Genomic DNA, 27,928 nt, shown 5'->3' with positions numbered 1-27,928 from the left:
TATGCCTCCTGTTTTCTTGAGGTAAACTCTCCTGTTCTACAGCAGAAATGGCTTAATGATGCTGTTCTCAACCACAGATTGTAACAAGGCAATATAGCTCAATTGATCAGCAGAACTTCATTGATGATATGCAGAATAAATAATTGGAGCTCTACAGATATGATATGCCCCACTAGAACACACACAAGATTTAGACTAGCTCTGAGACTTAGAAGCATTCTAGCACTTCACTGTGTGGTGCTTGGCCAATGGCAAAAGTTTATCTCCAAATCTTGTTTCACTGACAAGCCTCAGTCCTAGCACAGTGTGGGTATTCCTGCCAGATTGCCTCTTGGATTGTCAGACAGGGAAGCTTCCTTAACACTGACCTCTGAACTTTTATTCGAAGACGGCAATTTGAAACCCTCACTGTTTCATATGAAAGTCGCTCCTTCTAGATAGACTTTAAAAAACCCCCACCCCTTTCTTGTTAACGGGAAGAGGGTATTTTCCCATCCTTTTGACGCTGATAAAATCAAGTGTCCACTGTATTTCTCTGCTTCCTGACAGCCGAAGGAAAGCTCGGTCGTGGGAAGCAAATGACCGGCGGGATGGGTTGCTCTGTGTTACGCGGGGTGCGAAGAGGGGCAGCGTTAGCAGCACTGCTGTGGGCGGGAGAGGGTGAGAGGTTCACAGAATCAAGTTATTCTGACTTTGCCCTGCACAGGACACCCCAAGAGTCACAACGCGTGCCCCAGAGCGTTGTCCAAACGCTTCTTGAACTCGGTCAGGTTTGGTGCTGTGACCTCTTCCCTGGGACGCCCGTTCCAGTGCCCAACCAAGGCATTTAATTGTCCTCCTGGTGCGTTTGGGGCTCTTTGCGGGGCGCGGTACGAGCCGCGCCGCCCCGCCCCTGCTCTCGGCGTGCCGCAGCACTGCCTGGCTGCCGCGGCCGGCGCTCGACGCTCTCTGCCTGGCGCCGCCGCCGCCCGGGCCGCCGCCGCCATGGCCACGGAGGACGAGATCATCCGCATCGCCAAGAAGATGGACAAAATGGTGCAGAAGAAGAACGCGGTGAGCGCCGGGACGGGACGGGGCGGGAGGCGAATCGGCGGCGGCGCCGCGGGCCCCGGCGCGACCCCGGCCGGCCCCGCGCTCCCTGCTCCCAGCGGGGCCGGGCCTTTCGCGCTCCCGCCGCCGCTTCTCCCCGCGCTGCCAGGCGGCCTCGGCGCCTCCTTCCGCCCCGCGGGGCTGCGGCGGCTCCCCCGCCCCGCCGGCGCAGGAGGGGGGCCCTCGGCCCGGCAGCCGGCCCTGCTCCCCGGCGGAGCGGCCCCGCCGCTCCAGCCCCGGCGCCTTCAGCGGAGGCGGTTCCCGCCCGGGCCCCCGCCGTGAGCGGCTGCGGAGGGCTGCTCCCTTCGCTCCCCATTCACTGGAATCGCGGCGTTGGCCTCGCTCGGGGGTTTGTGGGAAGCCCAGTCCCCTCGAGGAGAATGCTGCAGTGGTGGTCCCCTGTGGGTCGGTGTTGTCACTTCGAGGCGCGAAAGCTGGAGTTTTATGTGGGATGTGCCAACTAAGATGTGAATGAAGAACCCGAACCCTGCTGCGGCAGGGCGGCCAGAGTCGTGTGGGTAAACTTCAGAAGCAGATGGGGAGTGTGAGCCTCTTTCTTTCTTTTTTTTTCTCTAACCTGAAACACTTTAATTCTGTTTATTAATCAGGAGAATAACTTGTACCCGAGAATGGAAGTAGAATATTATTAGGCAGAATTCAGTTAGCTTAACTCAATTATTATGTGTGCCCTTCATACAGAACTTACTTAGATAACATATCATGTTTATACTATTTCTACAAATCCATCAAAGTAAGTAAAATCAGTGTACAGCAACAGCGAAATAACTGGTTATGGTTACATAAAATAGCATGTAAGTAAATTGTAAACTCTGTTTACTACTTCTATATTGGGTGGGCACATTGTTATTCTCTGGAAATTTGTGTATTTGTGATTGTTCTTCCTGTGATTTCTCTGTGATCTGGGAGGGTTAGGAGTTTGGATAAAATTCCTAGCAGCAGCTGGGGACATGTATCCATGCTCTGGCATGTGTAACTTAATTAACTTTCAAACCTCAGTGGAGGATGCAGTGACTTCGCTGGGGTCAGTGTAGGTCTGATGTGGCTGAACACAGCGTGCACAGCTGGGCCTGGCTGGAGCCTTGATTTTCACCTCTGTCCCAGGAGCAAGAGTGTGAGTAGTACCAGAGAGCGCTGTACGTTTTTACTGTGTTGGAATAGAGCTCATTTGCTCCAGCTCCTTCCTGCACACAAGTAACAACTCTGTTGTTAGTTTGACACTGTCTCAAACCTTCTGAAGCCGAGGGCTTGAGCTGCTGATGTCGCCAGGAGTCGAGATCTGACAGTTTGTCCAAAATACATGTGTGTACAATGATAAAACCCCTTAGTTTTTATCCCTAGCCAACCCCTTAGGAAGGAGAGGATGTACATCGGTATTTAACACAGGAGATGTCTCTGTGTTTTCCTTACTAGTCTTTGTCATTTATAAGATACCTTCTTTAATTACACATTCTTTAATTGCACAGTGTGATTTCCTACCTAGTTCCGCGCTGCAGATAAAATACTATCTTTAGCAAACTTATTAAAGTGATTTCCATGAAAAGGTACTTTATTGTCTCACAAAGAAGAAGAAGAATTGAGAAACTCATTCTTACACAAGTACCCACTGGATAATGATGCCCTTGACAACCTCTTGTATTCCTTTCTCCATTTTTACTCATCAAGAACAGGTATTTGGGCTGTTTCTCTGAATGAGAATGATTTGACAAAACCCATTAATAGTAAAAGAAAAAAAAAGTATTGATACTTTTTCACTCTGAAGTTGTCAAGACTCAGGTGGCAAGAGATGCTTCATGTCTCATACAAAAGGTGACTCTGTGGCTTGTGGCAGAGCACTCCTTGGCATTCCTTTTGATGAGTGGAAAAGGCAGGTCATGCAGACACCCTTTCTGAGTCAGACTCTCGGGGATTGACTAAGGATTTAATTGTAGCTGTGCAGATTTCATAACTATTTTAGTAAAGAGATATATGCAGTTGTTTTGTTTTGAAGGGGTAAATAGTAATGTGATATAATATTTAATGCACTGTGAGATACATATTTCTGCTGTTGCTTCAAATGGAAGTAGATACTAGTCCTCCTTCAGAATGTCTGCAGTTGGATTAAAAGCTGCAGTGTCTTCCAGCTTTTGTTGTACATCAGTATACTTTTCTTTCATTAAGCTGTTGTAATGAATAGATGTGAGAAATAAGGCTGCACCCATGGATTAAAAAAAAAATCAAGAATGGTAGAGAAGAGAATGTAAAATTGTCCATGTTATTGTTTACTCCCTTAAGTAAAATAGAATTATAACTGGATAGCTCTGCTGTCTTCAAAAATGCACTCTATTTTCTATTGCCTGAAGCACAGCTTTAAAATACGAATATAGACCACCATTCTGTGGTGTTATGATCTGATCAACTGAGAGAAGCTGAGAGGAGTAATCTGCTAAATCTGCGTGAAGCTGACTTCTGTTAATTTAAGTAACAAGGTAAACGGGAAGCCAGCCAACCTGGTGCTATGGGGTGTTGCCTTTCACTGTCTATAAATTTATAGAAATGCCTTTAAAGAAAAATTTATAATAAAGGTCTTAATGGTTGGGGTTTTTTATAAACAGAGAAGTCCTACATTAGAAAAAAAAGGACTTGCAAGTTGTACTGTGCAACTTCCACTTTGGTTCTGAGAAAAAGACTTCTATGCTACGAAAAGGGGTTATGAAAAACTGTTTAGTTGGTGTCAGTTTAAATTCCATTTAAATTTAATTTTAAAGTATCTAACTCTTGGTGCACAGTATAATTGATTAGAGAAGTGTGAAGGCTTAGAAAGTATTAGTTCATTAGAAATTTTGGTAATTTTCTACAGAAACTAATATAAAATATAAGTAATATCTGTTAACTTGTTTTTGGTGTTGTTTGTTTGTTTGCTAACCTCCTATGTATCAAGTTCCTAGTCTTGGAAAATGTTTACTCTGGGAGTAATAAAATTGTTTTGACATGTACAATCTGAAAGGGGTATAATAGAGGCAAAGAAATTTTGACTAGATTGTATTTCTAAGATGAGATGAAGAGTGTGCTGCTTTGCATTATAGTGTCACTCATGCTGAAGTTGCAGACTACAATAACCCGTGTTTATTGAAGTTACTGTGTACAGTTTGCTGATAAATTAATTGGTTGAGAGGTAAGTGTTAGACTATTTTTGAAAACGGCACATTGACTTCTGTCATTAGTTTTGTTTCAGCTAAGAAAATTTCCTTGAATTTAATTTTGTTTTGTAGCAGTGAAGGTAATTAACTTCTTTTACTTGAATCTAGGTTTGCAGAAAAGAAACCAATCTTATGGCTGTTTAGAGAAAGAAAGGGTTTAGTATGCTAACTCAGTTTAGCACCTGAAACAGCATGACATTTCTCAGTCTTGCATCATTGCAGCTAAAATTCCATGGTTAAAACTGGAGAAATTTTGCATATCACGAATAAAAGTTAAATAAGGCTTTTTGCTAGCTTGGCAAAATAGTAAAACTTTAGTTTTATAAGTGAATTGAATTTGTATAAGGTGATATTTAGTGAAATGTTTGATTTTGGAGGCTTGAGTCAGAACTGTTTAAAAACAGAGGTTGTAGCAGACAGCTGAAGGTGTCCAAACCTGTGTTTCTTTTGCTGTGACACAGATGTTCTACCTTCATCTTTCTCAGCCTCTTGGTGGTTATTTGTTGTGCTATCTTTAGTGGTTAAATTGGAAGACTTGCAGATACAGCAGAACATTACATGTTTCCTTGCAACAGGTGACATATTAGAAGTTGATTAGGGAGAATTTGAAAAGAAAGGCAAGCAAAATGCAAAGCAAAATAGGATTAGTTGAGACAGAGGTAAGGAAAGAAAAAGGGGTCAAATTCCAAAAAATTTCAAGGTGGAAATTTTGTGGGGTTTATTTCCAAATTTCATGAATTAAAAAAAAAAAAGTGGGAAGGTAATGAACTGGGCCTAAGTAGAATGGCCTCTTAGATGCAAAAGCAGTTGCCTTCTTGCTCTTCGTAACTCACAGGCTCAGCAGCACATGCACTTGAATTCAACGGCCAAATCATCTCAGCCTTTAGGAGGTTTCTATTGTCTGACAACCATGTGCACGATAAGAAGTGGATGGTGCAGAGCTTTGCTGAAGTAGAGGTGGTGAGGTGGTAGAGAAGATTGTAGAGGTTAAAGAGAATTATGGATCTCACATTTATGAAACCTTTTTTTTTTAAGTAAGGCCAACATTGCTAAGGAATGAATTGTTGGAGTAGGTGTGTATAGACTTTGTTAATACCTAATAGTACAGTTTCTGAATTGACTCATCTGTCTAGAAAGTTGCTGCTTCCACAGAAGTTAGTTAGGACCTTTCCTTATAGTCTTAGCAAGGGAAAAAGAAAATCTCGTGATATATGGCTTTACCACACTGCTGCAGAGCTTCTCAGCTCATTCTTGTGCTAAAACAGATGTGGTGTGGTTGTTCTGAACTGAAAATTGCTACTGTCATCTGGATTGTTTGTGATGCTGTTAAGTGAAGTACCCTTGAGGATGTGTGTTGGTTGGTAATTGACAGAATGCTTTGACTGATATTTTAGTAATGTGAGATAAAACTTCCCTTGTCTTTGAGTCAATACTTGGATTTCCAAGTTAAGGCCCCTTAAAGCTTAGAGTTTGTAAAGCAGAACTTTCCTTGTCCTGGAGTTGTTCTGTGGATAAATTGAGAACTGATAGTTTGAATCCAATCTGCAACCCTGAAGACAGATAAGAGTATATTGTTGGCATTATATTTGACGTTTCTGATTGCTACTAGATTGACCTTTTTATCTCCTTTCTTTTTTTCAGGCTGGAGCTCTTGATTTATTGAAGGAGCTTAAGAATATTCCCATGACCCTTGAGTTGTTACAGGTATGATTTTCTTATTGCTGTTATGTTGCAAATACTCCGTAGTGATGAAGGTGGAGCCAGCAAATTTGAAAGAGGGTTGTGCTATTAAAGTAGATTTCTAGGTAGAAAGTCCTTGGAAGTATCAGTTTTGTTACATAGTAAAGTAGTCTGAATTCACCATAATTTAGGACACTTAAGTGTTTTCTTCCACTAGGAAGCTCTTAAAACTTATCCTTCTGTATAAGTTCAAAGTAGTGAATTTTGTCATGGAAAAGGGGAAGAACTGCTTATGAGTTTACCTTCCACAGAATCTTACGTTCTTACTCTAACACATAGGTGATGTGTTTCCTTCCTCCTAAAGGAGAATGTACCTGATTATAGCTCATACCATCTTTTCTTATGTAGTTAGTTCTGGTTTTGGATTGTAAGTGAGGAGAAACATAGTTCATACCTTCAGGCAAGTCGTATTTGACACTCTACCCCCCAACTCTGAGTACTGTATTTCTTAAGGTAATTATACTCCTCCTCTTTTATTCTCCTGGGCTGAAGTGCAATCTCTCCCTGTTGCATGCATGTTCTCGCTAATGTTGCTTATATCTGCATCTCTAACACAGTATTTAATATACTACTTATAAATTCTTTCAAAAAATACACTGGGTAAACTTTATTTGCCTGTCAAGTTTCAGAGTTTGTCACATAATTCATCAATTAACAGCTTTTGTTCCAAAGTAACCAGATATTCCCTATCTGTGACAATTTTCTAATGATAGAGATAAATCTAAGACTTAATTTGCTGTGGTAGCCTCTTTTAAATTGGAGGAGACTGAAAACTAACTTTTTCCTAGGTGACAGTTAATGGTCACAGGTACAGAATTAGCCATAAAGTTTAAATCTTAAAAGTATCAGTAGCAAGGACATTCTTGATTCATGCATCCTTAGTAATAACTTAGTAGGTTATTGATAGTTCTGTTTGTGACAGAAAATCGGAATTTTAAAGTGTCACCTTCATGCATGAATGAGCATGGCTGATAGAACTGAGACCGTCTTCCCTGTGTTCAACCTCCTTCCTTAAAAAAAAAACAAACTCAGAACCCTGCAGAAAAAATACCTGGCACAGAACAAGAACAAAACCCAGAAAAACCTTCTGTTAACCTTATTCTTTGAAGTTTCTTTGTCCTGGTCTTAATGCTAAATATTTGTGTAATAATGGGGCTTTTTGCCTTTGAAATGAAAAATCTCTGTAAAGTGCTCAGACAATTCTGTCAATGCTTCTGTGCAAACCTGTTCTGGTTAGTGTGAAGAAGACTGAAGGAGAAGCCTTACATAGAACACCAGAACAATTTTACCTGAGAACCATGAGGATCTGAAGAATATACACATATATAACTTATTCTTTTATTAGTTATAATAAAAACATTAGTAAAATTATCAACAGAGGAGGACTCTTAATCTTGCAAGACAAACTAAACTGTCTGCCTTTTAGAGTACTTGTGTGACCCTGACTTAATTTATATAGGGCTGCATATTAGTATTGTCCAATTTTCTATCCTACTTGAAAGAAGCTTATTTATTCCCCTCCATATTACAGGTACCTGTTTTTAGTGTGAAATAATATCTGCAGTAAAAGACTGGTTTTAATCTGTGTTAGAGCAGCACCATACAACTTTGTAAAGAAGATATCTCCATGTTACAGTAGGTCTAAAGGGATCAAGTATTTTAACATAGTGTGTTGACTGTGCTAGGACATAGCTAGAAAGTTATTCTTAAATATCCGCTGCTGTATTCAAAACAGTTCCACTGCATAAGATTGCATTTAGCAACATGTTTAGACTCAAATTGACATTATTTTTCTTGAGAGTTGTATAAACATGTCATGTCTTTCTACATTGGCCTCCCAAATTTGCTTAAGCAATGGAGGACATGGAGCAAGAGTTGAAATACAAAGTAATGCAAAATAATACCCATTGCTCTGGTAGTGGATCATTAGTTTGCTTGTGTCAGGAAGAGTGATGATCATGAGAAAGTGGGAGCACTTACTGCGCTCTGTGTGGATTGAAGTGTCTGTTGATGTGTGTGAATTGATGAAATGCAGGACACAAGTGAAAAGCATACTTCCACACCCATTTTTAAGCAGTTTTGAAAGCTGGTTACATTGAGAAAAGCACTGCTAGCAGATGTGATAGTTTTGTTATTCCTTCATAATAAGAGAAGCAATGATTTTTCATGTAACATGACTGCTGCTTCAGTCTGAATTGGTGAGTCCTCTGAACAGTATACAAGTATGTGGAAGATGCATATCAGTGGTCTGGACTTGTGCTCATGTCTTGTGTCTTTCTTGCTAGATTTCTTTTCACAGAAAGCTGAAGTGATTATAGACAATAATACGACTGTGTGATATCTAACGAGTTTTATGTAAGCAAGCTGATCCTTGCTCAGCTAGGCAGGGAGCCAGTAGCCTTTCCTCACACGTGATTTATCTGATGGTCTGAATTGCAAAGCTGTTTAGCAGCCACACAGTATTAAAGGCATCATGTCCCTCGTGCTAATTGTGGCCAGTGTGCAGCTAAACAGTGAGTGAGACAGACAGGCTTTATTTTAACAAACAGGTTTAACTGGAAATTACACACACGTATGCAGAACTAGACTGTGATGTACAGTCCTTGTCAACGGCTTCGTGCCAGTTCACTGGCAAGCTGGGAGACCTGGGAACCTGGAGGTGGCTGTTCTTCAGCATTTGGTTTGGCTCTGCTTTGTCTGAGAGCTCACCAGTTCTCTGTCCTCACCAATTCTCTGTCCTCATACTCTCACGGTTTAAAGTTGGTAAAACCTCTGCTTGCTTCTGTGGTTGCTTTTCTTCCCCTGCTATGTTCCTCATTTGTTCTGGTTTAGAAGAGACTTGCTGCCATCATATGCTTTGGTTTGGGTTCAGTTGTAGGTTACTTCTGCTCACTGTTGCTCATATCCACTGAAGGCTGCTTGGCCTACAGCTCGAATGCTTCAGGGGTGAAAACATCTGTCTTATGTCATCTTTGACCATTTTATGCCATTGTTGCCCATCTTTACTCTGAAAGCAGATGAAAAGTACTCTAGAATTTGCAGTGGGGCAGAATGAAAATACTGGAGTTTTTCACTTTAAAATCACTTGAAAATCACTTCATTTTTTAAAGTTTTTCACTTTAAAAATGGCCCTCACAAGAACAACTCCATAGACAAAAAGGCTGAGGAAATTTCCAACTGCTCCAGAAAAGCAAACAAATGAGCTGTTTTTGTGCACTGCCTTAAGAAAGCTGGCCGTTTAAATGGTTACCATAATCTGTCTCTCTTGTGTGATCAAAATAATAAATTAATTTATCCAGTTAGTTTTGAGTTTTACTTGAGTTTTTGGGTTTTACTTACCTAAGTAAGTCTGTAAGATTGTGTGTTTTCTCTTTGCTGATGAGCGTAGGCTGTGGTTATACCCAGATATCTATCAATGGAGGGTTGGGGTTTTTTTGTAGATACATTTTTCTCATTCAAATATGATACTTTATGGATTTTCAAGGACATGTTATTCTTTGTCTGAACATAATGTTGAGATTCAGTTTCAAAATTTCAAGAGAATTGGCCAGTACTGTTAATCTGAGTGAGCAGAGTCAGTCCATCTTGAAACACTTTGGTTACAGGTGAGTAACCATCTGTTTTCTTTAATCCAAACTGCATGTTTTGAGCTGATGCTCAAACCTGAGGTTATTTGATGTGTTTTCTTGGCTGAAATAGCTACTGACTATTTCAGTATGTTTCCAATCATTTAGCACATTCATGGTGCCTCAAAAAGTGTTGTGTGGGTTGTAAGAAGTAATTTACAGGAACAAATCATTTCCATTTTTAGCGAGCCACAAAGATTTAAATTTTCCTTTAAAGGAGAAGGAAATTCATGATGAACTATTGCAAAAGTAAGTAGAATAATTTATATTTAGTGAGTTCTGTCAATGGTAATGCAACAAAACTGAGCATCTTAAGAACGATTAATTTAGTCATTGGTCAAAATATGAAATGGTAATAAAATCCTTGTTTGTATTGTTAAATACTTTTCTCCTCTTCTGAAGCTAAAAGTGTGGAAATTTTCTACTTGTTACATGAACATGTCAGTCATAACTCTTCTAAAATGTTGTTGTGGAGCTTAATTTATGTCTTAAAAGGCGTGGATTGTGAATTACTCCTCTGTTCTCTCTATAGGTGGCAGTAGTGGCAAAGGCTTAAAGCTGTCTTGGCCTTTTCAGAGAGAGAGAGAGAGGCTGGGTCATTCTTTAAAATCTTAACCACAGAGAGTTCTGTTACTATCTAAAGGCAGAACTCTCTGTGCTAAAGGTTTTAAAGAATCTCAGTATTGCCAAAATTTTTAGGAAACTAAAATGTGCTCACTCCCAGCTGGTATTACAACTTCTTTCACAGCCACTACTAAATGGAAATTCTAAGACTATGATGCTAGTGAAGCAGTTAGCAAGCTTCTGATCATAACAAAATATAAATACAGTCCTTTACCCTCCTACCCACCCCCTCCCCAGACTTCTGTGATGGAGACAAATGGTAATACTGTTGTGTTTCTTTTTGCAATGTCTGTTGCAAATAAGTCTGTTAAAATAAGTTATGTAAAGGCTTGCAGCATTTCATCCTGTTAATCTTAAAATAAAAAAATCACAAAAGCAAAGAAGAAAAGATACTTTTTAAAAAAATGTGCTCAAGTACAGCTTTATATATGTTTACTTGTTAAATGATCTTCATGTCACTTTCTATGGTGTATATTTCTATTTATTTTGCAGTCTACCAGGATTGGAATGTCAGTGAATGCAATACGCAAGCAAAGCACAGATGAAGAGGTTACATCTTTAGCAAAATCTCTTATCAAGTCTTGGAAGAAACTGTTAGGTATGGTGAAACAAACTTCCCTGCTCCTGCATGTTTTGACTGTATGTAGTCTTGATGCACATCTTTGACACTGCCTTGCTTAAGATATATTTGTGCTCCTGTCTAAGTGCTGAAACTTTCTGTGCTGATGTAACTGGTTTTTACTGTTTGACTGTCACCAGTGCATTACGGTGAGAGTGTATTCAGAGAAGCAGTTAATATATTTTATTGAGGCTGGCAAGCAGTAGGAAATCAGCTTCTCTGATGTGATTCATATCTGAAGTCTTGTTGCCTGCAGTTGAGCTGGAGTGACTGTGCTGCTGCACTAGGCGCTAACAAACCTGTTCTTTACTATTTCCTGTGTCAAATATAACGAGTACTCTGAAGAACTAGTGCAAAATCTCATAGGAGAGTGTGGAGGCTTTGAAGTTTGGTTATGAAGTGATTTGTGATGAGAAAAAGAACAGCATAAAAATGATGTTAAAAATATGTTAGAACTTGCAGGTAGTGAGAAATAGGTCTGCATTTTTTCAAAACCATAATTTTAAACAGCTTACTAATTAGAGAGTTAATACTTTTTGTTTAATTTCCCTTAAAGCAATTAATGCAGTTAACGAAACCTTTCTGTTAGATTTTATTCAAGGGTACTACTTGGTAGTACTTATTGTATTTGAAAACATGCAAATCTCAAACTCTATCCAGATATTTTTGTTCATATACTGTGCTGCACTCTGTTTTGTTTCTTTGTATCTAAGACTGGATAAAATAAGATTTAGGAAGCTTAAAATTCTTAAATAAAAAATAACTTATGTTACGATTTAAATATTTACCATTCTGTCTTGAAGAATATGCCAAATACCAGGACACTGTTAGTGTCCCCTGCCATTTGAACTCAACCTCGTTTTTATCAATTATGAAGTGTTTTATCAGGTACTTTATTCCTGTCTTGTAAATTATGTAGAAAATACTCTACCTGTAGAAATGGACAATTTGTCACAACTTTCAATTTTTATATTCTAGTAAGGAGCAACAGCCTCTACAGCAAACTTTTTTCAGCTTACCTTAAAAAAAGTTAGATAATACTAATTATGTTAGTTTTAGTATTTAAATTTAGGTAATACTAGACATACAGATAAAATATCTTTAAAATCATAATGACTTTTATTATAAAATGCATGCTTATAAAAGATCTTTATAGGATCTGATCAGATTTAACTGGTAAATAGTGAAAATAATATACTTTTTATTTTTAAATTTCCATTTAAAACTTAAAGTCCAACTTTATTATATCAGTGCATAAAAGTGATAAGATATATAGGTGGAGAAATGGACTTGCATATTAACTTGAGTTACTCTAAAAACTTGTAAAAGTAGCAGCTAGATTGAGTCATTTAGCTCTCAAGTTATTAATCGAAGTTTAAAAACAACCCAAATCCCTACCAATGTTTTGTAGTTTTTACTTTTTTTTTTTTCCTCTGGAGTTCAAAGTTTTGATACTGCAGCTTAGTTTAGGGAACAAAGTAGAGGAGATATTCTCTTTTCCAACAGAATACTCAGCTTTTGAGAGTGTGCTCGGATGCTGCTCTTTTTGGGGAGTAGGGAACTTACCTGGTTATTGCTGTTCTTCGACCAAAGGATTTGCTGCTTGTTTGTTGAGACAGTAAAAATAGTAGTCTCATTTTTTTAACACTTGAGTATCTTCAGTCAGTCAAATTTGTCTTAATATATTGTTACTTAAAGCTGACTGATGTGTAAAGTGTTCAAATGCTGTGAAACATGGGGAGTGTTACTCCTGCCTGAGGACCAGAGGGTGTTCATACTCCGGAGCAAGAATGTGGTGTCTGATGGTCGCGGCAGGTCAATCTGGGTTCAGGCTGCTGCTGAAAGGGGTGGTCTGGCTTTCTTTCTGCACAGGTGCCTCCTGTGCTACAACTAGTGCTCAAGTGCCTGTCCGGGAGATCACGGCTGGTAACTGACCAGTTGGAAACTAATTGGTTTATTACTTCAGGCTTTAATTTCAACTACCTTTTTTTTTTTTTTTGGTCCAGCCTGTTTGCAGTTACTGTTTCCTGCACAGGAATTGCATCAGTAACTGGGGCAAGGGGGACTTTTCCCTTTCATAACTTGCTAGATTCAGGTTGTTTTAACACAACTGGGAGACTCTACCTAAGGCTTCTTGCAAGAGCTGAAGTCAGACGTGTGAGGAACTGGAAAGCAAATAACAAATATTTGGCATTAATCAGAACTGGATATGTCTTGAGGCAGTGGGTGTGACCTTTGTTCATGCACTAATTTTTGCTACAGGACAGATATTGTTGTGTGTACATTATCATGCCAGGTCTAGTTTAGTCATAGTAGTGTGCTTATTACATAAAATCAAATTATTCCGAAAATACAGCATTCAAAACTTAAATAGCTAAATTCCCCTTGGTTGTAACACAGACCTGTAATAAAGCAGAGTAGGACAAATGTTGCACTGTTGTATCACTGCTCAGTTATTCATTAGAACTTAAACTCTCATAACTGTGAAAGGTGGGCTATCAGTATGGGTGGGAATCTTACGAAGTACTCTTATTCTGTTTTATCATTAGTTTTGACTTTCTCGGAAGAATACGAAATACCGTATGTTGAGCTGCTTGAGAAATCAGTTTCGATTATGCTGTTTATAGTGCATGTAAAATGGTGTGGATCAAAGATGGCAGCAGAAGCGGACAGCTGTTAATCGTACCGAGCATTGTACTCAGAGGTCTGAAGTCTTTGTGAGTTATTTTTATAAATGACATTTTGAATTTAGGCAAGAATTGTTTACTGTTCAGGCTGCATGTACTGTTTCAGTTCAATGCTATCAGAATTCAGTTTTTAAGAGTGCATGGGAAACATGAGAGGAAGTCAAAGTGAGTTGTGAATCACCAGATCTTTATGACTTGACTAGAGCCTTGACAGGTTAGCAGTGGTTGTTCAGGGGGGTTGGGAGCTGCGCAGCACAGGGTTGGTGAGCATTGTCTGAAGTGACTCACTGGCTGAGCCACAGTGCAGGGATGCTCTCAGATATTGTCGTAAGAACGTTAAACCACACGGCCAGGGTGGTCACAATTTGCATAAGGAACCAAATTCGGCTCTCAGAATAAAATAGTGTTCAGTTAGAACACAGGATTTGCAAATACTGATTGTTATGCCAAGTAGCTGAGTTTACAGAGTATGCCACGCAGAAAATGAATCCATGCATGCTCATTTAGGTTGTGAGAAGTGTTTCTTTATATTAAAAAAGCAACAAAAATTCCTTAAGGAATTTAACCTCCATCACTTGGTGAACTGTAAGAGTATACAGTGAAAAAGAATGCCCAGACCTGTAAGTAAACTCACCTCCAGAAACTTTGTGTACTGAATAAAAATGTAGAATCATTGGACAATAATCTTAACATTAAGTGATCATCTGTTGTCAGTATTGAAAACTAAAGGTGAGGCCACAAACATTTTGAAATGCCTATTTCAAAGAAGGGCATGCCTGAATAATTTTATTTTAAAAGAATGTTTAAGTGTTAGTAACACCAGCCAGGCTTCACAGAAGTGTTTTACTCAGATTCCTTTGTTCATAATATCCTTTGTTATTTTGCACCTGGGTTTGATTCTACTCGAGCAAGCAGGTACAGTGTAGGACTGTCTTACAGGTTAATGCTGTCTTTAGGTGAAGTTGTTCAAGGACATCTAGAAACCTACTGACTTTGATAAAAAAAAGTTACTGACAAAACAAGATTTTAAATTAGAGTCTAATAGTGTTTAAGACTATTGTTTACTATTGATAAGAAGAGTACATGTTTTTATAAGACATCAAGTAGAATCAAGTGCAAAAATAATTTCAGTAGTTTCATTTTCATATCAAGTGTGAGATGTGGAAATCAACTGTCAAATATATATTTGGAGCTGTTCCATGTACTGTTAGTAGATCTGTTATTTTTTAGGATTATCAGTGGTGAGATAATAACACATGATGCAAATTACATTGTACTATATAAGTGAAACACATATATAGTGCAGAAGTCCATATGTCATCCTCCTCTGTAACTGATAATAAAAAAAAAATCTTTAAAAATACCAAACAAGTAATGATTTTGTTCATTATTCATAATTCTTAGTTATTCTTCCCCACAAAACTACAACTAGGAAGAAAGTGTACTGATCTTACCTTTATGCCTTACTATATCTTGTAGAGGAATTGCTGACCAGTATAGCTGCTTGTGCATCTCAAGATTATTTTGGTCAGAGTCTGAAAAATGGAGCCTAAATAATTATTAAATATGAGAATCATTGTTAAATTAATTATGTCATCTGATACATGTTCTCATATCTCTTTCCTTTAACGTACTTAATTTGATTATTCAGAAAACTTTTCAAGCTCAGGTGGTGATTCCTGAATCAGTAACATACAGTATCTCACTAGATTAAATTCTCATGTGCTTCCAGAGAATAAATAGCCACCTTTCATTAAGGAAAAATTTCTGGGAAAATTGTTACTTTAAAATTTTTCTTAATTTAAAGTTAGATTTATGAATAAATAACATCTTTATATTTTCTAATTTTTTTCTTGTTACTAGCAAGTGTCTAGTGTTGGCTTGTAAAATAGCTAGAAAAATCTAGGATGAAGGTGTTAACCACTTCTAACATTCAGTTTAATTATGTTACCTGGCTGTATAATATTATATTAAAATTTCTGTTTTGGTAACAAAATCCACTATCATGTCATGTTTGACCCTGGAGAGATTATTTCACCAGAGAAGCTAGGAGTATCTTTCAAAGTAGTTACAGGTACAAGATAGAAACTGCATTGCAGTCATCAGACTTTGATAGTCTTATTCTGATAGCTAATAGGAAATTCATATCATTACTGTGCTCTTTGTATTTTAAAGAATTGTTAATATAAATTAGCTTCTCTTACAAAAAACAAAGCTTTAAGATTTTTTTATGGCTTGCTAAAACTGTGAAGTTACAGTTTTCAATCCTAAAATCGGTGACAATTTCAGGTTTTTTTCTGAAAAAAATTATTTCAAAGTTTGAATAGGTATAGAGTTGAGAAAAGGAACTGTGCCTCTCTAAAGCAACTTGTAATTTATAAATATTTATAAATATTTAGAATATTCTATGGACTTCCTGAGGTGAACCATGTGTTGGAATTTTTAAGGGTGTTTCACAGAAGGGCCATTTTTTTCCATGTTACTTTGTTAGAATTTCTGTGTCTTGTAATTCCTGTTAACTGTCATTCTTCCTTTCCATTAGAGTCTGGCCACTGAATGTAAAATAAGTTAATTAGTAGGGACTTTTAATTTGTTAAGGGCATTTCTTTCCTTTCCCCAGAGGATAGCTGAAATGCTGTCTAGTAGGCTCTTAATTGCATTCTGTTCTTTTGTCAATACAGTATCTCAATAAAATAAGATATTCTTATTAAGGTGTGAGCTTAAGAATAAATCTAGCATGACAGAGCATCTCCTGTCCTTGGTGCTTTCCAGTTTATGATTCATATGATTCATTAGGATAACAATATTATCCTAAACAGTTAGGATAATATTGTTAACTTTATTTTCAGATTTCTTAAACTGGGTTTAACAAAAATATCTGTAAACTCTTAAGTGATTAAATGAATTATAGTTTTGGAGACATACTTACTGAAGATGGTCCAGTTGTCTCAGCTGCTGAAGAGACAACTGGTCTTGGTTTAAGAGTTGCTTGCACAGACTGATCTGCAGGTGTAGGAGGAGCTGTGCTTTTACGTCCTGCATTATCTTGGTGCCTCATACACACCCTGCCCTCCACTGGGGCAGGTGTTGGTATTGGCAGGTGTTCTCAGGGGCCTGCCTTGTTTGATGAAATGGTGCTGGGTTGAATGGAAGTGTTTGATAGATGAAAACTGGACGCCAGCTATACCACAGTGGTGTGTATGATGCAAAATAAGCAGGACATCCATAGGTCAGCTCTGAATTTGACTACTTGTGAGCCAGAAAAAAATATGGAGGTGAATGGGCTGAAGCAGAGATACCTATTTGATCTATTGGTTTGTCTTAAAACCTCTGACGAAGATGATCATGTGCTTTGAAGGTTGTGAAGGTAAATGAGATTGTATGTGTATTTAGAAGATTTTAAAAATCATATATCATGTAAGCATTTGTTGCAATAGAGAGCAGTCATGTGAGTATGCATGTTAAAAATGGGACTTGTTTTCTTCTGGTATTGTGCACTTCAAGTGTCATAGCGAAGACCTGGTGTGATCCATGTTTATGGCTTCATTTGCTTTCTTAGTGAAATTACTTTTTTATAAGTATTAGTTAATAAATTGATACCTTTATTAGGAATTTTTTTAATAACATCTTTAGCTTGTTAAAGACAATCAATCCGTCATCTACTGTGTTTAATCTTCCTTTTTTCCTTAAATGGAGAAATTTATCAAGGATTGAATTCAGTGTTACAAACAGTGGGTGAGCTCTTGAAGGCTGGGGAAATATTCTGAAGAAGGAACTTTGTGTGTTTTGCTGGTTCCTATACTATGTTGTAAAAACCATCTCTTTTTAGGTGCAGCTGGAGATGGGATAGTAGATGGGTGCCTCATCTCTGATCTCCTTTTATGATGATGATTCTTTAGCAAAGTGATATTTGATTGGGTAAATTCCCTAACTCAAAAAGTTAAGGAAAGTATCGAAATCATGTTCAGTTTAGTGTTCCTATTTAAAAACCAGTACAGAAATGTTTTACTCTAGGAAAATTAAAAAAAAGCTCAGTTGTTTGAATGAGAGACCTGAATTTGTGTGTTATGTTATCACCAGGTTCTTCTGAGAAATGTGGGGATGGGGTTCTTCTGGAAATAAGGATACTTTTAGATGCTTAAACAAGAATTTGCATGCCTAGTTCAGGACATCTTTATGGGCAAGACTGAGCCTTAACAGATTTCCTTCCTTTTCTTGATCTGTTTTTAATTCTTTTTAAAGTTTGTAATATATGCTTATTGCAGTAACACAGTCTATGAATTTAGAAGTGTAATTCTAGCTCTATAAGGGCTTGGAAAGAAGAATTCACAAAATCTGTCAGTGAGTGCTGCCAATCTCACTAGGCTTTCTCTGTAGGCAGTGGAGAGCCAGCCTTTCTAGAGAGCAAATCAAAGCAGGAGCTCAATTTAGCCACTCTGAAATCTTCTTTACAATAAAAGGGTGTTTGTGTTCTTGCTACGCTAGAGTTAAATGTTGTGATTACCCTTCACAAAGACTTATGTCATTATTCTTTATAAAATCATGGTGAAACACAACCTGTATGGGAAAGGCAAATTCAAATATATTTAAATGCTGAGGCAAATAATTTAAGAGCTATCACAGAAAATACTGTCTGTGTGTCTGGAAAACTCCTTCAAAAATAGGAAAATGGTCTTTATATTTGGCAACCCTGCTAGCTTTCGCAATATAGTTAAAAAGAATGGCAAGTATTTACTCCAGAGACTTGATGCAATAACTAAGAAGTTACTGTCTACCTACTGCAGCAGTGTTGGCAAAAATAAATCATAGAAGACTAAGTTTTCATCATGTCTTCACTGCCAGTTTAAGCAGATGCCGGACTTGACTCGAAGAATCTGAAGTGTTGTCATATTTTCAGTTTGCGGGGTTGGGAGGGTGTTGGAGAGTGGAAGGCTGTACTGTGAGAGAGGGTCGAAGCAGAGAGTGGGAGCTCATAGCATTTCCAGCTGGTTCAAGAGAAATCGTGAAAGGTATTTTACCACTGCTTAAAATTGGTTACTGTTTCTGGGTAGAAGAGAGTTTTTTGTGTTTTGTATTTCCAGATGGACCTTCAACTGATAAAGAATCTGAAGAAAAGAAAAAGGAGCCTGCCTCTTCCTCTCAAAACAGCCCTGAAGCCAGAGAAGAAAGGTGCTTAATTCTTTGTGATTGTTCAAATAATCTCACTAAGTATAAATTAGTGTTAAAGTATTTGGTCCAAATTTGTCATATTAGAGACAGCTACCATGTTCTTTTCTGAAAGACATTAAGTTTTCTACAAGAAAGGATGTGTTGGTAGAGGAATAAATTGTGCTGTTGTTGACATGAAAAAAAAAAAGAAAACCGTAAGTCAAGATATGGCCAAACGAGTTTACTGTTTATTCCATCTGTCAAATGCTCCGTCCTCTCTCAGTACTAGCACTGAGCTTTGAGATCTGTAAAACAACTTTCAGTCTCAGCTTTGTGGTAATTGCATGTGCTGGACGTTTAGAATACTTACTTTGTCTGTTAGCTTTTATGTTTAATAAACAATCTGCATTTTTTTTGGTAAACACAAAATATGTTAACATAAAAAGGAGACCATATTAATGTCACTGCAGGAGAGCTAAAGAACATTTACAAAAGAGTATTTGCAAGCTCGTTTCTTCTATACACTTCAGGTTTTAGTGAATCTGTTTTCAGCAGCCATTTTCAAACTGGAATTTAGCTTCTAACTATATGTCCAGATGGAAGCTGAAAACTCAGTTTACAGTTTGCAAAACTACATCAATTGGGGAGGAAAGGGGTTGTGACCATGGTACCCCTTCAATACAGTAAACAGATTGAGCACAATGCATTTGCTGCGGAGTGGATGTTGGTGCAATGTATCTTCACTGTTTTTTAAAGTTCTGTGGGAGGAAAAAAAAGGATTTCATGTTAATGTAAAGAACTGAGAATTAAAGCTTGTATGCCACATAATGGAATGAAATACCTGCTGTGACTATTGTGTGGAATACCCTGGTGAATAGTCTAAAGACACTTTATAGATTATATTGACTCCAGAGCTATAAATAGCTTTTAAAAGGTGGCCTGTGTTCTTATTTTGGAATGCCATCAAATGGATATAACAAAAGACCTGCATTTTGCCCAGAAACAAAGTCATTTGAAGAAGGGAAAAAACATTAAAATAGTTTTCTTTTTGCCTTTTTTTAGCAGTTCAAGTAGCAATTCCAGCAGCAGGAAGGAGGAGGGTAGTGCTCCTTCAAATTCTTTCATCCCTTCTTTTCCCCGAGCTCCAAGCACTTCAGACTCTGTACGAGTGAAATGTAGAGAAATGCTCTCTGCAGCTCTCAGAACAGGAGGTGAGCTTTGTAGAATATGTTTTCAAGTTTATCTGTTTTCTTCTCTTCTATTTCTGTCTAGCCCACTCTAATTTTCTCCTCCCCCGTAGGGTAGAATAGACCCTTTTTGTGTCTGTTCGTTTGTGTATATCCGTAGGCCAGTTCTACCAGTTGCAAGTAGTGAGTAACCTTGGCAGCATGGAAATGTATCAAAATACACTTTTGTTGCTGGTAACGTGGGACATTTTGTGGCTCAGTTCATCTGATAACTTTCTGACAGGGCAACTTCTTTTCAGGAAGGTTTTTGCCCCCTTTAATGCCTTATTTAAATATTTTTGCAGAAGCCACTATTTTTTTTGTAACTCAGTCTTTTTGACTGAGAGAGTACCACTATATACATGACTGCCTTTCTTAAACTAGACATCCTAGGGACTTTCAGATTTTGGTTTTTGAACGCTGCCTTTCTGTATTAATTTATTCTTGATGTTTCGTTGAGATACTTGGAATAGGAGAGTCTTGTATTGCTCTTCATGCCTTTTGGGCATCTGTAAATTTTGACTGTTTTGGTTTGAGTTTTTTTTTCACCTCTCATGTACACTTGAGTGTCTTTACACTGGCAAATTGAACGATATACTAGATAAGGAACAAACTGAAAGCTGGACTTCTCAGAATTACCTAATTTTTTTCTAGTGGGTCATGCTCTTCTACCAAACTTATGACTCAGCTCCTGTTTCTCTCTTCTTTGGGTGTAACTTGACCCAGTGTAAATAGGCTTCTGAATCATCCATGTTTACCCCTTTCACTCTCTTATTCTTTCTTTTAATTCATATGAATTCAGATACAGACAACAATGAAAGCTGATTAAATACCATGAATTTGTGGTCCTCTGGATATGTGGGTCATAGACTTCTAAAGCAATTTATGACCAGAAAGTTGCATGTAGCATCTTAGTATTTATAATTCTATGTATTCTTAATTTTAGCTAGTTTTCCAAGAACCCTTTTTGATGTGTTGCTTTGTACAGCACATATAAACTGATGATCCATGGTCAAAAAATAAGGTTATTTTTCTGGTTTTATGGCCTTCGGCATGAGATCTAAGGAGAAATGGTGTTTGAATTGCTCATTGAAGTACACCCATGTTGAAATGAGGGTAAAACACTGTATCTAATTTGCCCTTCAGCTATCATGGAAAGGCTGCTGTCTTTGTGAGTAAAGAGTTTTGGTCAGAAACAGTAAACAATTATCTTCAGAAATTGTGGTTCAAGTGTTACATTGTCTTCAAGACTGCTGTGGTCCATCTCTTCTAATTTACATGTTTTATGACACATTTCTGCTTTGAACTTTAAAAAAAAATCTAATAATACTGTTTCTGTTACTTAATTACTATGTTTCTAATAAAATCTTCCTCTTGCTTGCATGGAAAACATTTATTTGCTTATTCTTGTATTGTGTGGATTGAAACAATTGACTAAACACAATATAAAATGTTTCCTTTTTATAATAGTTTATTCTATGCACAGATATGCTGTGGAGATGGGTATTTGCCAAGCCTAAAAGAATGTTTTAAATTTTTCTGTATAGCAGGTTTTTTTTTTTCTACTCGTGTTTGTTACTGGATGTCAGAATTTTTGGTTTTGTGAAAGGTTTTTAATTTCTTTAAACTTCTGTTGTGCTTCATTTCACTTATTCTTGTTCTTCCAATTAGCAAGTTTTGAAAGGATAAGTATGCAGTAAATAAAACTCACCTACACAAAAGGAAGACTTACTGCAGGTGTCTCATAATTTGCTGAGCTTCAGAGTGCTGAATAGGCTCTCAGGGACAGAGAACACTGAGAATTTCAGTTTGCTAATATTTTAGTATTTGTTTTCCTCAGATGATTATATTGCTATTGGTGCTGATGAAGAAGAGCTGGGTTCTCAGATTGAAGAAGATATCCTTTGTTGCATATCTGTGTGCCCTAGAACAGGAATATTTTTTAAAAGCGCTGATAATTTTAAAATTAATTAACTTGATCTACATATTGAGTATTTGTAAATCTCATGTAAAACAAAAATAGCAAACTGTGTTCAACACATCAGTACATAAATTTAGTGTTTAAAAAAAGAGTCCAACTGAAATGATTTGCCTTAAAACATGTAGCAATGCATGTAGGTGAGTGTGTGGGGGGGGGTTTTTCAGCTCAGTATGTTTTCCTTGCAGCAGCAATCTTATGTCTTTCTGAAGCTTTCTTACATAAAATGCTGGGCTCTTCTATGTTATTTAAAAACCTTTTCTTGTTAACAGTCTTTACCTTTTTCTAATGTCTTTATTTCTACAAGATTATTTCTAAATGAATTTTGAGTTTTTGAAAGGGAGGTTCTGATAGCAATGTTTGAATAGTTCTAGAACAGAGGTCTGGCCTTCTTTTTTTCTTTAAAAAAAAATGTCACTGATCTGTCATTGTTTGAATATTTGGTTTGGAAATTAATTAATTCTTAGTGTGAGGTCCAAGAACCTGGCCATAAGCTTATGGGTGACTTTTCACAATTTCAGTTGAGAGCCTCCTACCCAAAAATTCATGGTTCATGTGTTTAACTTGTGATTAGGCTTCAGAAGGACATGAAGTCTGCTGTGTTGAACAGGAAAGTGACTGTTGGTTGGGGACTTGATCAAAAGCGAAGAAGTACATTGCTTTAGAAAAGTTGCCCCCCAAAATGAATCCTTTATAGTGCTCTGTTTTACTTGTTAATGTTTTGCTCCTTAAATACAAAGCACCTATTTTTCAAGAATTAAAAAACACTGATATGAAATACAAAAATAGAGTACGAAGTAGAATAGCAAATCTCAAGGATGCAAAGAACCCTAATCTAAGGAAAAATGTATTATGTGGAAACATTCCTCCTGACAAGTTTGCCAAAATGACAGCAGAGGTAAGTAAAACATAGTCTTGAACTATTTCCCCATTGGACTAACATCCTGGCTTGCATTGACTAGCCATAAAAGTAATTTATGTAAGCTGCCCACACTTCTGAAAGACTGTGGCTTGTTTGTGGCTTGCACAGCCTAAATTACAGGGCTTTGTTGAGGCAGAGGCCATGAAAGTGATGTGTGTTATTGGATCCTAAATGTCTGACTTTTGACTGTAAGTCAGCAGGCAGGTAAACTGTTGCTGTCTCGAAACATGGCGTGTTTTTAAAAGGCCACATGATATACTGGTAATAGTGTTTTAAGTTTAGGAAGATGTAAATATGACTGGCTAGTGACTCCAAGCTGCTTATCCATTCATGTTTCTGGATATTTGTTAGTCTGTCTTGCCATTTGTTTTTCACATGCTGACCTCTGCAGTTACACTCCTATGCAAGGTATCGCTTTGTGAATTTAAGGATCTGTCCCCTCTTCTGTTGTCATTTGTAGTATTTATTTAAAACTTATATGTATCTTATATGTATCAATCTTGAACATTTTGGACACTTGAATAAAATTTCCCATTCACATCATCACTGTGTTTGCAAATCAAAATAAATCTGGAAAGTCAAATGAAAAATTTGATTTTATGGGAGAGAAAAATGGAAGCACAGTTAACATCTTGTTTCAGTTTTGTAGTTCTGCTTCTACATGTTAGATTCTACCCCCCCAGATCAGGTACAAAGGAGACTGAAAGATATTAAATTTATGATCAACTAATGAAAATCGTGATTATTCCAAAAGAAAATTTTTTTGTGATGGTTTTTTTTGGTTGGTTGGTATTATTTTGCTGTAGCTTTACATAAAGGTCAGGGCAAACAGACTGGTAAAAGAATGTATAAAAAAAAAGGAAATTGTACCTTCAGTATGTGTTCTGGAGGGGTTTTTTTCCCCCACATGTTTTTGTATGGATGCACAAACATATATTTTGTGTTGTCCAGTGCCTATTCTTTTTTTAATTAATGTCTTGAATTAAAATGTTAAAGGCTAAAAAACCCTTTAGTGTTAAGATTACTTCTGAAGTGAAACAGCGTTAATACAAGATTTGCATTCCACATCTGTGTGGGATGTGGAGTAAAACTGTATTGAAGAAAAATGAAACAAATAGTTTTCTAGATTACTAGACATTGTGGAGATCCTGCACACTAGAACTGTTTGAAAGGAAATAGAAAATTGGTGATTCTGAGCTCCTTGGTTAGTGTTTTGAAGCGAAGTGTGTATGATATCTGGTTGCATATGGTAAACTATGGCTGTACTGTATTTTTCAGTACAAATATGCAAATAATCAAAATAGTGTAAATTTTTTCCTGTAATAGTCCTATGTAGGTCAATGAGATAATTATCCAAGGATCTAACCTAGGGAGAGGATCTTTTTTGCCCCTCTGGAGAACTTTAAAGTCCTCTCCCTTGTCTATCTTATATTAAATGCATTTGCATAGAAATGTTTCTAGATGTTTGACGTCGTAACTTTTACAGATTTTTTTTTTCCCCATCTGCGTTTAAAAAAAAGAACATTTTTAACTTTTTGTAGCTTCTGTGCTGTGAGATATCCCAACTGAATTCTTGTAAATTTAAAAATGTGTAGAAATTCAGTGCCTTTCAGTAGAGTTGTTGCTCATGGATTCTAAATAAAAAATGGTATTGGCTCGCACAGTTGTAACTTGTTTTAAAGCAAAAACTCTCTAGTAAACTCTGTCTGCTTTTTGACCTTAACAGGAAATGGCAAGTGATGAACTGAAAGAAATGCGCAAAAATCTGACCAAAGAAGCTATCAGAGAGCACCAGATGGCTAAAACAGGAGGTACCCAAACTGATCTGTTTACATGTGGCAAGTGCAAAAAGAAGAACTGTACATACACCCAGGTGCGTGGTTGTTCAGACTCTTCGTTTTCCTTTTTCAAAGCTTAAGTCCTATATAAAGATTGTCAGAGAAAAAAAATTGGAATTACAAAATGAACTTTTAACAAAATGCTGACAAATTACAAAATGTGAAGGTAGGTGGATGCACTTAGGTGTGCTTACATATAGTGTGTGTTGTATTTATTTGCCAAAGACTTTATGTAAACCCAAGCTGAGTATCTGTATAGGCTGGAGCTTCAGTTTCTTTGCAATGCTGAGTTTTTGCTAACTCTTTTTATCACATCTTATTAATATGTTTTTGTGTGGAGGAGAGATAACATACTGGTTTTAACGTGTGTAAACTTTTTTGTACTGAAGGACTAAACAGAAGAAAATTAGATATATTTATTATATCTATATATTATTATATATATATTTATTGTACCATTCGACTAACCCTAGGCCCTGATTTACAGTCTTTCCTACAACTGCAAGAAGAAGGGCTTTAATTTGTTAAACGGTGCTTCAGGGAATGTAATTTTCATCTTAGGATCAACTGCATTTATAATTTAATTTTGTGTATCAGATGCTTTAAGTAGAAAGCTAGTTTTCAGTCATGAGACTTTTAAGCCTTTACACTGGTAAATATATGTAAAGCTGTACTGAACATGTAGCCTTCTGTAGTGCAGAATCTTTTCCTAGAAATAAGTGCACGGTTTCAATGCCAAAATTGGTATTTTAGTGCTACTAAATCTGTCAAAATCTAAGTTTATGATGGCTTTATAGTTAGAAAAAAAACCAGTTTCAATTGTTGAGTAAAGTTCACTTGTATTTTGATCGAAATTTGCTTCCTTAATATTAAACTTTGATTTAAACACTTACATGAACACACACTAACAAAAATTGAAGATACTAATTTTCTTTTTCCACTCTGTCTCTTGCCTTTGCCAAAGGTTCAAACCCGCAGTGCTGATGAACCCATGACAACATTTGTTGTCTGTAATGAATGTGGAAACAGATGGAAGGTAAGACTGTTAGATTGCTCTGCATATTTGATAGCAGGCAGCCAGGCTCTGTGGTTAATTTTGGTTTACAGTAAATAAGACAAATGACTTTCTGTTGACTTTTAGTTATTTCTTAGCCCATTAATGATATTCCACGTTAATGTTGCAAAATACCTTCGAATTAAAAATGTATTTTTGACTGAAGTTGTGAGATCACACAAGTAAGGCAGTTGCAAATGGGGAGAGAAGTCAGGATGTTGACCTAGTCCTTGCAACATTTGCCATACAAAGTAGTGACAAGTTAGTCAGTCACTGTGTTAGTTTTCTCTTTCTTCGCCCAAAGATGATCTAACTGGTTTTAATCTCCGCATTGATGAGTGGAATAGGCCTTTTTAGACTTTTTGTTGTTATCGTTGTCTCCATTTTTTGCTACTCTGACAAGAGGAGGGGGGATAATAAAGAGAACTGACTGCTACTATATTCCGGTGTCATCATAAGTGTAGGGCAGTGATAACTTGATTTAATTTTTTTTAAGTTCAGGAAATGGGAATTTAAAAAGCTTCTGAGGATCACTGGTAGTCCAGTAAAGTGGAGAAACATTGAAATGAAGGCCTGTAATATTTACAATTTAAGATGTGATAGCATGCAATGGGAAGCATGATACCCTCATTCTGTTATTTTTCTGTGTTAAGAATGCTGCAGTTCTGCAGAGCCATGGCACAGCATACTTTTAAGATTGCCACATAAAAAAATACTTTATGCATCTTGTTTTATATATCTTATTACCGAATATTGTTCAAATCTGTATTCCAAGATATCCAAATAATATGTAAAGCTTAGAAATTGTTTAATGCAGTACCTGGAAAAATTCATTTGTCCTTAAAACCTTCTATAATGTGGCAGTTAGAGAAGTGTCCGTATACAGATGCCTGAGTGAAGGAACAGTTACGATCTCAGCAAATGCTGTAACTAGTAATTTCCATATCCTAAGTATGGTGTCGTATGTCTGTTTCTTCTTGCAAAGATGTACAACTAAACTGTATAAAGATCTCATAAAAAATTCTTTTCTTTTGACAGTTCTGTTAGAAGAAGAAATTGTCAAGACATCTGGACCAGTATGAAAGAGGATTTTGTAATTAGCTTTAAAAACTAGGCTAAGCTTTTAGCTTCCTGCAAATAAGAGGGGGTTTTGGTTTCCTTTCTCTTTTTTTTTTTTTTCTTTAAAGCAGCATACATGCCTGAAGTTAGCCTTTGTTTTGACACAACCATCATTTCCTTAAATGCCTTCCTATAGCTGATAGTCAGTAGGGCCAGGTTGCTCAATTGTATGGTGAATTTTAAAATATTTTTTCATTTTTATAAGTAAGTTGACATTAAACTTTTACCAATTAAATATTTTGGTAATTGTCTTGGGTTTTTTTCTAACTATGTGAATAATGTACTGTATTTTTTGTGTTCTGAAATATACACGCTCCTCCCATGTGTATTTTACCTTTCCACATTTGTTCAGTTGTAAGAATGGAATTTCTTTCTTGCTGCTGTGTTCACTAGCTTTGCAAAGAGAAAAGATATATCAGTTCCTCATTACATAAATTCCGTTGTTAGCTAAACCACAATTCAGTTAACTCTCTAGCTTGTGTGTACTGTTTCTGGACTAGGACTAAATTTGGGTCATAGGTTTGAAAATTTATTAGTGGATATGATGACCTCTTTTGCAGTGGTTCGTTAAGCTTGTTTATATAACCAATATATTTTATTGCCCAAAGCATGTATTTTACATTCTTTCAGTAGGTTTTATTTCCAGGAATGCCTTAAAATAGTTAAATCTGGTTTGAGTATTCAGTCTTGCTTAATGTGCTCGACAACCAAATTGGGTTTAGACTTTGTAAATGAGCAGAGGCATTGTGTTGTGGGCTGCCCTAATAACACCAGCTAACCAATTCATTACATTATAAACTGGCTGGGGAGGTAATACTATATTCCCTTCATATAAATGACATTGATTTTGTTCTTGAACTGAATTTTGAATTATAGGGTATCTGATGTCAATCAGAGACATGCAGGTGGAAATAAATTATTGAAGTTACGGTCTTTTCCATATGTGGAATGGTATAAATACTGCTTTTTTAGAGTTTGGTTTTCAACAGTGCACATGCTTAGAAGTATTTTCAAGTGTGCTTTCAAGGAAAAACATGACAACATGACTTTAAGTACTAATT

At 37.0% G+C, this 27,928-nt stretch overlaps 1 protein-coding gene across 3 annotated transcripts; it reads left to right on the top strand.

Moving 5' to 3' along the window:
- Positions 1–27,725, top strand: TCEA1 (transcription elongation factor A1). 3 transcript variants are annotated; one of them, XM_051772168.1, is made up of 10 exons: positions 260–1,053; positions 5,928–5,990; positions 10,769–10,874; positions 18,664–18,751; positions 19,793–19,941; positions 21,797–21,853; positions 22,678–22,832; positions 24,583–24,729; positions 25,659–25,730; positions 26,787–27,725. In XM_051772168.1, exons 1-10 carry the CDS (start codon positions 985–987, stop codon positions 26,793–26,795), a joined length of 915 nt encoding a protein of 304 aa, XP_051628128.1. In that variant the 5' UTR covers positions 260–984; the 3' UTR covers positions 26,796–27,725. The 3 variants fall into 3 exon arrangements, with proteins under 3 accessions (XP_051628118.1, XP_051628128.1, XP_051628138.1); XM_051772178.1 differs by lacking the exon at positions 260–1,053 and adding an exon at positions 1,360–1,633; XM_051772158.1 differs by lacking the exon at positions 26,787–27,725 and having other exon boundaries at positions 1–1,053; positions 25,659–26,759.
- The last annotated feature ends 203 nt before the right edge of the window (positions 27,726–27,928 follow it).

This window comes from Manacus candei, unplaced genomic scaffold, assembly GCF_025592945.1.
Source record: "Manacus candei isolate 608988 ecotype Guabito, Panama unplaced genomic scaffold, ASM2559294v1 h1tg000008l, whole genome shotgun sequence".
Lineage (NCBI taxonomy): Eukaryota > Metazoa > Chordata > Aves > Passeriformes > Pipridae > Manacus > Manacus candei.
The sequence above is the reverse complement of the archived record's forward strand: the minus strand, read 5'-3'. Positions and strand labels throughout refer to the sequence as shown.

Excerpts from the sequence above, each read along its gene's own strand:
- TCEA1 (XM_051772158.1), top strand. The coding sequence starts at position 985 with ATGGCCACGGAGGACGAGATCATCCGCATCGCCAAGAAGATGGACAAA. Across the intron at positions 5,991-10,768 it reads TGACCCTTGAGTTGTTACAG|TCTACCAGGATTGGAATGTC; the intron begins GTATGATTTTCT and ends TTTATTTTGCAG. Across the intron at positions 24,730-25,658 it reads AGAACTGTACATACACCCAG|GTTCAAACCCGCAGTGCTGA; the intron begins GTGCGTGGTTGT and ends CCTTTGCCAAAG.